Genomic DNA, 9,621 nt, shown 5'->3' on the forward strand with positions numbered 1-9,621 from the left:
CTGTGGTTTGTGGCAGGCATGGGAGGGATCTGAGTCCCATTCCAGCCCCAGGACAAAAAAACAGCATGAGATGTTGGGTTAACTGGCTCTACTGAATCCCTTCCTTAAGCAGGGAGTTAAAGGAGTTACTTCTATGACCACGTCTGAGTGTCCCACCATCAACTGGGATGAAAAGAGAAGACTGCTACAGATAATTATTTTTTTGCTAAGAGAAATGAGCCTACTGTCAAGAGGTGTGTCTGCCCAGGGGAGGGAGGGAAGCCCAGGGATTCCTTCAGGCTGTTTCCCATCAGGTTCCCCTGCAGCCCCAGGGCCATGTGCAGGGAGCCTGGTGGGGGGCAGAGCAAGAGAGGCCTTGGGCTGGGCCTCTGTTGCTGAGCTGGGCCGGGCTCCTGGGCCCAAGGGGAGCTCCTGGCAAGCGGGCAGCGCTGCAGAGAGACAGCTCTGCCCAGGAGCAGCTCCTCCACACAGCGCAGCAGGGCTGGGGGCACTGCCTGCAGAGACACAGTGCTTAAGGGCAGGCAGAAGTGGCAGGATGCCCAGAGCTCACTGCAGGAGAAGACTTCCCAGCCCTGCACCCAGTAAGTCTCTGGCTGGAGGGCAATGCAGCCGCAGTTCCTGGAGGCAGGAGAAGCCGGGGGTGCAGGCAGGGGTGTCCAGGGCTGTGGTGCAGAGCAGGGTCCCTGCTGTGCCCCAGGGGCTGTGTGCTGGGGCAGGGCCTCTGCCACCTGCTAGGCTCAGCACTCAGCCTGCCCGGGGAGCTGCCCAGGGCGCTGCGGTGAGAAGCTGCGGGTGGAAGGAGCCCCCCCGGCAGGGCAGGGTCCTGCTGCTGGCGGGAGGCTGCTGCCTGGGGCAGCCTGCTGTCAGCTCTACAGCAGAACTAGGTGTATAAAAGGGGACTTTACAAGAGCTGGGTTAAGGGAAGGGATTTCAGCGTCAGACTCAGCTTTCCTGAGACTCCTGACCTTTCAATTTTGTCTTATCTGGCTCAGTGGAAATAGAAATATATACCGTTATCTCCAAGATGAGTCTGATACTCTTACTCCATCCCATGGAAGGTTACAAGCAACCCTAGCAAGTTGCTTTCCTGCCCCTCAGCCCATAGAAAACTCCACCACCACACGTGCACTGTTAGCAGGGTCTGATTGACCTGTGCTCTAGGACGTGCCCCCAGCAAGCTGCCCCTGGGCAGAGTCCTGCTGCCAGGAGGTGTCTGCAGGGCAGAGCTGAGCACTCAGCTCTGATGGGGTGGGATGGGGGCTGTGAGCTGCAGGCAGGAGGCGTGGGGACAGAGACCCAGCTGCAGGCAGGGACAGCTGCAGGCAGCAGAGCCATGGGCAGGGAGTGAGAGGGAGCTGCTCCCAGTATCTCCATGGCAGAAGGGATTTGGGCATCTCCCTGCCATCCTTGCACTGGAGACACCTTTCCAGGAGCAACCCCCTGCCTTCGTTTCTCTCGCACCTTACACTTCCAGCCATTATGTCATCAGGACTTCTGCTGGGCTGCAGGCTGCCATACTCAAGGGCACAGCTTTGCCCTAGCAGCTCTGTGTTATCTAGCAGCCCCATGGAGAAGACACGTCAGTCCTAAGGCCATGCAAATGCTGCTGGATGTCTGAATGTGGGTAGCTGCTGTGATCCCTCTCTGTCCCTGGAGAAGAGCAGAGAGCAGAGATCCTCCTCAGGTACAATGAGGTGAGGGGTTTCGACATCTGCGCTTTGAACCTGGATTCCTCTGCTCTTAGCAGCATCCAGGTTCTTTTCAGGGGAACACCTGTGTGACCATCCTCCAGAGGTGCCTATAAAGGGCAGCTGAAATCAGAACTAACAGATGCACCAGCTTTCCTCACTTTACACTGCTGGACAGTCTCTTTGCCTCGAGTAGCCCCAGAATTTCTCTTGGTGGGCAGTACACTATGGATTTCTGCCTTAAAGCACTTCTTTACAAAAGAAGTACAAAACTTCTTTACAAGAACAAGTACGCTACTTCTGTACAAAGCTTTACAAGATTGTCGTGGTTTAACCCGGCCGGCAGCTAAACACCACGCAGCTGTTCGCTCACCCTCCCCCCTCCCTCTCTGGGATGGGGGAGAGAAATGGAAAGTGAAGCCCGTGAGTTGAGATAAAGACAGTTTAATAAGACAGGAAAATAATAATAACAATAATAATAATAATAATACAATGGTGATAATAGTACTACTACTAATAATATGTACAAACAAGTGATGCACAATGCAATTGCTCACCACCCGCTGACCGATGCCCAGCCTAACCCCGAGCAGTCCGGCCCCCTCCCCCCGGCTAGCCACCCCTATATATTGTTTAGCATGACGTCAGATGGTATGGAATACCCCTTTGGCTAGTTTGGGTCACCTGTCCTGGGTCTGTCCCCTCCCAGCTCTTACTGCACCCCCCAGCCTGCCCGTTGGCAGGACAGAGCAAAGGCTGAGATGTCCTTGGCTTAGTATAAGCACTGCTCTGCAACAATTAAAGCATCGTAGTGTTATCAGCACTCTTCTCATCCTAAGCCAAAACACAGCATTCCACCAGCTACTAGGAAGAAAATTAATTCTGTTCTAACTGAAACCAGGACAAAGATGAAGTTCAAAAAATATAGAAAATATCCACCAAGACCTGCTCTGCAGATGGGTGTCTTTGTAGGAACTGTTCTGAAAAACTCCTTGATATACCAAGTGTAGTTCACCTGAGATCACCAAGATACGATTTACTTGCTGCAGGGCAGGAATGTCTCCTCCAGAGTCTTGTGCTCCCAGTGTAACCCTCAGCCAGCACTGACCTCAGCTGAAGGAGGGGACTAGGAAAGGTGTTCCTGAAAGGGAAGCAGCAATTTGGGAGCTTTCTGTAAGGAACAGGTTTTGCTCATAGAGGTCTCCCCAAATATTTCTTCTCCATTGACAGGTCTCCATGCCAATGGCAGCACATGTCCAACAGTAGCTCCATCACAGAGTTCCTCCTCCTGGCATTTGCAGACACGCGTGGGCTGCAGCTCCTGCACTTCGGGCTCTTCCTGGGCATCTACCTGGCTGCCCTCCTGGGCAACGGCCTCATCCTCACCGCTATAGCCTGCGAGCACCGCCTCCACACCCCCATGTACTTCTTCCTCCTCAACCTCTCTGTGATTGACCTGGGCTGCATCTCTATCACCGTCCCCAAAGCCATGACCAATTCCCTCTGGGACTCCAGGGCCATTTCCTACTCCGGATGTGCTGCACAGGTCTTTTTCTTTTTAATGTCAGCAGAGTTTTATGTTCTCACTGTCATGGCCTATGACCGCTATATTGCCATCTGCAAGCCTCTGCACTACGGGACCCTCCTGGGCAGCAGAGCTTGTGCCCAGATGGCAGCAGCTGCCTGGGGCAGTGGGGTTCTCAATGCTCTGCTGCATACTGCCAATACATTTTCCCTGCTCCTCTGCCAAGGCAATGCTGTGGACCAGTTCTTCTGTGAAGTCCCCCAGATCCTCAAGTTCTCTTGCTCTGACTCCTCCCCCAGGGAAGTTGGGCTTCTCACATTTAGTAGTTCTCTGTTTTTGGGGTGTTTTGTTTTCATTGTTTTCTCCTATGTGCAGATCTTCAGGGCTGTGCTGAGGATGCCCTCTGAGCAGGGACAGCACAAAGCCTTTTCCATGTGCCTCCCTCAACTGGCCGTGGTCTCCCTGTTTATCAGCACTGGCTTTTTTGCATACCTGAAGCCCCCTGCCAACTCCCTCCTATCCCAGAACCTGGTGATGGCAGTTCTGTACTCAGTGATGCCCCCAGCAGTGAACCCCCTCATCTACAGCATGAGGAACCAGGAGCTCAGAGATGCCATTAGGAAAGTGATGTCATGGAGGGTTTTCAGGGTGTGCTGAGGAAACTGACTGACCCTTCAGCAATTATGGACTGCTTCTTTTCTTCTTCTACAGATCTAGTGTATTTTATGTCATGTCAGTCAAAGCCTGGTTTTACTTCAGAGGTGACTTTGTTTTCACTTTGTTTTGATTTGTTATTTTTTCTTCTTGTGGAACTGTTTTCTACAAATGTCTTTATTCATCCCTTTGTACATAAGTACCAACACATCTTGTGTGAATGTTCATGTAAATGAGGAACCAGGTTCTTTGTGTATATAAACAAAATAAATGAACTTACTGAAATCTCTTTGTTTGAGACCCACCCTCAGCTGATGAGGAACTAATGGGAACCGCAAACCCCTTTCTGGCTGCAGCTGGTCGGGGCAGGCTGCCCTGGCCCCGGGGCTGCAGGAAATGCCTGAGGAGTCCTGTGGATGGCACCGAGGGGCTACAGGTCTCTCAAGGATCTGAGGAGGGCAGGGGACACTGCAGGGGACGCTGACCTCTGTACGCTGGTGATATGGATGTCCACATCTGTGGGGCTGAGCCCTCTGTGCCCCCAAGAGCTGCTGTGCCCTTCAGAGGGGCTGTGGCTGTAGTGGCAGTGCCCAGAGCCCCACAGCAACCTATGGTGGGCACTGCTGTGGGGCCAGTGCCACTGGGCTGGGCAAAAGGCAGGGAGGTGAGCAGAGGGCAGGGAGGTGGGCAGAGGGCAGGGAGGTCAAGAGCTGGCACTCAAAACCTGTGTCAGGGGAATGGCCAGCCGTGCTGGTCTCTGTCCTGGCCCATAGCCCTGCAGACCTGGAGCAGGGCTGTCTGCAGATGCCCCCATGGGACATGGCTGGGTCAGGGCAGAGCCGTGGGCTGGAGGAGGCTGCAAAGGAAGGAGGGCCATGGCAGGAGGGGACCCTGAGGTTGCCATTAGGATTGTAATGGGGGGAACTCGACCGAGCCCTGAATGTGCAGTGCCATGTGCAGTGCTTTGGCAGCATGGCTGTGGGACCATGTGTGGGGCAGTGGGGCTGGGACGCTGCAGGGACAGGGTGCTGAGAGGAGCCACGAAGGAACTGCCAGGGGGTGACAGCAAGGACAGGCTGCAAAACAGAAATTTATGGTGGAGATGGAGGTATGGTTTTAGCAAGGGCAGAGCTTACTTGGAAGTGATGTTATCAAGAAAAGTCAAGAGCAAAGAGAAGAGCTTCTGCTGGAGCTAAGGCTCAGATTTCTCACACAGCTCACCCAGGGCTCATTCTGAGCAAGGTGGCCACGAGCCCTGCCGGCCCTCCTGCCTGCCCGGCTCCGTCAGGTGGCTGTAGCAGAGGGGACCCCCTCGATGGGGCTCTGCCAGCCCCTCGCCCTCCCCTCTGCAGTGACGTCATTGCTGCCCAGGGGGCTCTCTGATGCGCGGGATGATGTCACAGTGCCTGGGGCCAGCCCTTCTGAGGGCCAATCAGGCTGCTGCAGTGGCAGTGACCTGACTCCAGCCCCCTCCCCACGGCCTGCCTCTCCCCTTCCCTCTCCCCTGTCTGGACCCCGGGGACAAAAGTCGGTGTTATACAGCAGCTTTTCAGTGGTGGCATCCGTGGTGGTTTTGCCAGGGAGGACATCTGCCCATGTGCCAAAAGGACCTACTACCACCAAGATGCATTTGGTACTTTGAGCTGTCAGTGGCAGAGGTCTTGCAAAGTCTTTCTGCAGTTGTGCCCAGGGACCTTCACTCCATTGGTCCTGGGCTGGGGCTTTCACTTCAGCTGAACCTGTGTTGGTTTTGGCACAAGCAAGACGCCTCTTACAGCTGCACTCTGCATCTTCCTTCATGGTAGGGCACCACTCCGTGTCCTTCACTCTGCTCACAGTGTTTGTCTTAGCTCATGGATGAACCAGATTTGATCTGCTTGAGTCTTCTGAGGCCCAATCCAGCGCCTACTGCCTGCTGCACCTACAGCACAGTAACTATTACTTTCCCTTAATATGCAGATTGACCTGATGGGTGTGTTCATATTAATGCCTTTTAATTTCCCTAGTTGGAAGGGGAAATATTCCCAGACTGGAGCAAGATGCTGGGATCTGCCACAGCCACTCAAAGTCACCCACTTTTTCCAGTCTTCCAGCCTGAATTTTTTCATAATGACCCTGCACAAGTTTCTCATAGTCCCAATGTAATTTCAAATGTAGATCATCTTTGAGAATCCACTGGCAAGTGTGCCAGGAGGCATGGTGCCAGCCCACAGGAACCCCGGCCCCCCTCACAGAACCTACGGACTTGTCCAGGCTGTAGTCTGGAGTTCCCAGGCTGCAGTGACCCCATTGAGATGGTTGTGAGTCGTGTTATTGACTTTCCATAGCTCTGCTAGAAACTGAGCTGCTATTCTGGCTTCTTTTAGCTTATTTTGTAAAACTTCTGTTTCTAGGACTTTTGTTTCTATGACTTCAAACTACAGCTGTTTGATTTGTAACCAGACACTATGTCTGTGGGCTCTAAGATCTTCATGGAATCATATCATAGAATCATAGAATGGCTTGGGTTGTAAGGAAACTTAAAGATCATCTAACTCCAACCCCCCTGCCACAGGCACGGATGCCACCCACTGTATCAGGTTGGCCAAGGCCCCTTCCAACTTGTCTTAAACACCTCCAGGAATGGGGCATCCACAACTTCTCTTGGCAACCTGTTCCAGTGCCTCGCTACCCTTAGAAGGAAGAATTTCTTCCTAATGTCTAATCTAAATCTATCTTGTTTTAGTTTATGACCTTTCCCCCTTGTCCTATCATTATCTAATCGAGTAAAGAGTCTTTCTCCTACCTTTTTATAAGATCTCTTTAAGTATTGAAAGGCTGCAGTAGGGTCTGCCTGGAGCCTTCTCTAGACTAAATAGCCCCACCTCTCTCAGCCTCTGTTCACAGGAGAGGTGCTCCAGCCCCCGATCACCTTTATGGTCCTCCTCTGGACTCTAACAGGTCCACATCTTTCCTGTGCTGGGGCTCCCAGCAAAAGTAGGGCCCCATCTTCCTCTCCTCTGGTTACGACAGTTCTCTTAACTTGGGTATTTCCTCCTCCTCTACTTTCTGAATGTCCTTTTGTGCATTCAATACCTTCTCATCTGTTTCTCTAGGTGATCCTGTGAATCACATCAGGCAGACCACATGGTTCAAATGGCACAAGCTTCCTTCTTACTGCCTTTTCAGTTTTCCAGTTATAATGAGTAATGCTTCCCAGGCTGCAGTGGTGGGACCTGCTATTTCAAATCAGCCGTTCCTGCAAGGGCATTTCCCTTGTTGAAGGACCCTCCTTAGGAGTTCTGTAACATACTTTTCCTCCCTAACAAATGTATTGGGTTTAGGTCAGAATGTTTTGGTAGTGGGGCAGGCTGCATGGGTGGCCTCTGTGAGAAGGGACCAGGAGCTGCACCAGGTGTGGAATAATTGCTGGAGGTGGCTTATTGAGACTAAAGAAGCTGCCCCAGTTCTGATCAGAACCAGTTCCTCGCTCTCAAAAAGGGATCCTCTGGCTTCTGGTCAAAGCTGACCCAATAAGCAACGATGGTTGCACAGCTTTGATAACATTTTAAAGAAAGGATAAAGCATAAAAATGTTTGTGCAGCAACAGCTAGCAGAGGAGTGAGAAAATGTGAGGAACAGCCCTGCAGACAGCAAGGTCAGTGCAGAAGGAGGGCAGGAGGTGCCCCAGATGCCAGACTAGAAGATTCCCTGCAGCCCATGGAGAGGCCCCTGGTGGAGCAGGCTGTCCCCCTGCAGCCCATGGGTCCCACATGGAGCAGATCTTCACACTTCAGCCCATGGAGGAACCCCCGGTGGAGCAGGTGGATGTGGCCTGGAAGAGGCTGAGGCCCATGGAGAGGAGCCCACTCTGGAGCATTCCATTCCTGAAGCACTTCTCCCAGCTTGGTACTGATCCATGCTGAAGCAGTTCCTGAAGGACTGTGGGAAGCCCATGCAAGATCATTTTGGGAAGGATGGAATCCCATGGGAGTGAATCCGTGGGAGGGCCCCCATCCTGGAGCAGGGACAGAGAGTGACCATGAAGGAGTGGTGGGGAAGAAATATCACAGACTGATCACAGCCCCCATTCCCTCTTCCCCTGTGTCACTTGGTGGGAGGAGGTAGAAGTGGATGGATGGGAGGGAAGGTATTTTTAGTTTATTTTCTCACTCCTCCAAGATAATGCATTATTATAATCTCCTTACACGCAATCTGTCTTGTCCATCACTGCAATTGTTGAGCAATCTCCCTGTCCTTAAATCAGCCCTGGAGCCCTTTTCCATTCTATATTTTTCCCCTCTTCCTCTGAGGATGAAGACTTAAAAGATCGGTGTGGTGGACTTCAGCTGCCCGTCAGTGTGAAACCACCACAATTTTCAGCCAAGTTATTGGCTCCACCTTTGAAAGAAGACTTGGGTTTAAAGGCAGTGAATTGAGGAGATCCTGTTATTACAAAGATGCTACGGGAGTGTCAGCACTTTTGTTAATGTAGACAAAACTCAATAGAGTAAACAAAGTAGTTTAATTTCGCACTAGAAGTAGGATGAATAAAACATTGTTTATGAGAAAGCTACTGATGTAAATGACACTAAAAATAAACATAGCAATAATAGTAATGTAAGAAGCACCATTCCTGCAATATGCATGCAAATTCTTTGTGGAGAAGGAGAGAAAACTTACTATTAAGAAATTTCTCTGAAATCACTTTCCTAGCACAATCCCTGAGCTCCTGGTTCCTCAAGCTGTAGATAAAGGGGTTCAATGTTGGAGGCATCACTGAGTACAGAACTGCCACCACCAGGTGCACAGACTGGGAGAAGGTGGAGGGGGGCTTCAGGTAGGCAAACATGCCAGTGCCAGTAAAGAGGGAGACCACAGCCAGGTGAGGAAGGCACGTAGAAAAGGCTTTGTGCCGGCCCTGCTCAGAGGGCATCCTCAACACAGCCCTGAAGATCTGCACATAGGAAACCACAATGAAAACAAAACAACCAAATGCTAAAGAGACACCACCCACAAGGAGACCAACTTCCCTGACGTATGATTTTGAGCAGGAAAGCTTGAGAATCTGGGGAAGTTCACAGAAGAACTGGTTCACAGCATTGCCACGGCAGAGGGGCAGGGAAAATGTACTGGCAGTGTGCAGCAGAGCAGTGAGAATCCCACTGCCCCAGGCAGCTGCTGCCATCTGGGCACAAGCTCTGCTGCCCAGGAGGCTCCCATAGTGCAGGGGCTTGCAGATGGCAATGTAGCGGTCATAGGACATAACTGTGAGGAGATAATACTCTGCTGATATCAAGAAGAGCAAGAAAAATAACTGTGCAGCACATCCTTCATATGAGATGGCCTTGTTGTCCCATAGGGAATTGGCCATGGCTTTGGGGACAGTGGTGGAGATGCAGCCCAGGTCAATCACGGAGAGGTTGAGGAGGAAGAAGTACATGGGGGTGTGGAGGTGGTGGTCGCAGGCTACTGTGGTGAGGATGAGGCCGTTGCCCAGGAGGGAAGCCAGGTAGATGCCCAGGAAGAGTGCGAAGTGCAAGAGCTGCAGCTCCTGTGTGTCTGCGAATGGCAGGAGGAGGAACTCTCTGATGGAGCTTCTGTTGGACATTTGATGTCTCTGTGCATAGAGACCTGCCAAAGAGGAAAATGTAGTGACAAATAGGGACAGTCTTCTCTGAGAAAAACCTGCTACACTTCTCATTAAGTGACTTTCTGCTAACTGAGACCTTTCTGCTGCTCCCTTGTTTGAGCTCTGATTGGTGTAGAATAAAT

At 51.8% G+C, this 9,621-nt stretch overlaps 2 protein-coding genes across 2 annotated transcripts; one reads left to right on the forward strand and one right to left on the reverse strand.

Moving 5' to 3' along the window:
• Nucleotides 1-2,940: 2,940 nt before the first annotated feature.
• On the forward strand, nt 2,941-3,870 carry LOC309889497 (olfactory receptor 14C36-like; the record flags this gene model as incomplete). Its single annotated transcript, XM_082782348.1, has 1 exon — nt 2,941-3,870. The coding sequence occupies one exon, from the start codon at nt 2,941-2,943 to the stop codon at nt 3,868-3,870; it is 930 nt and encodes a 309-aa protein (XP_082638474.1).
• Nucleotides 3,871-6,870: 3,000 nt separating this feature from the next.
• On the reverse strand, nt 6,871-9,289 carry LOC309889498 (olfactory receptor 14J1-like; the record flags this gene model as incomplete). Its single annotated transcript, XM_082782349.1, has 2 exons — nt 6,871-6,968; nt 8,530-9,289. 2 exons carry the CDS (start codon nt 9,287-9,289, stop codon nt 6,871-6,873), a joined length of 858 nt encoding a protein of 285 aa, XP_082638475.1.
• Nucleotides 9,290-9,621: the final 332 nt, after the last annotated feature.

Source organism: Aythya marila (genome assembly GCF_965140915.1).
Source record: "Aythya marila genome assembly, chromosome: W".
NCBI lineage: Eukaryota > Metazoa > Chordata > Aves > Anseriformes > Anatidae > Aythya > Aythya marila.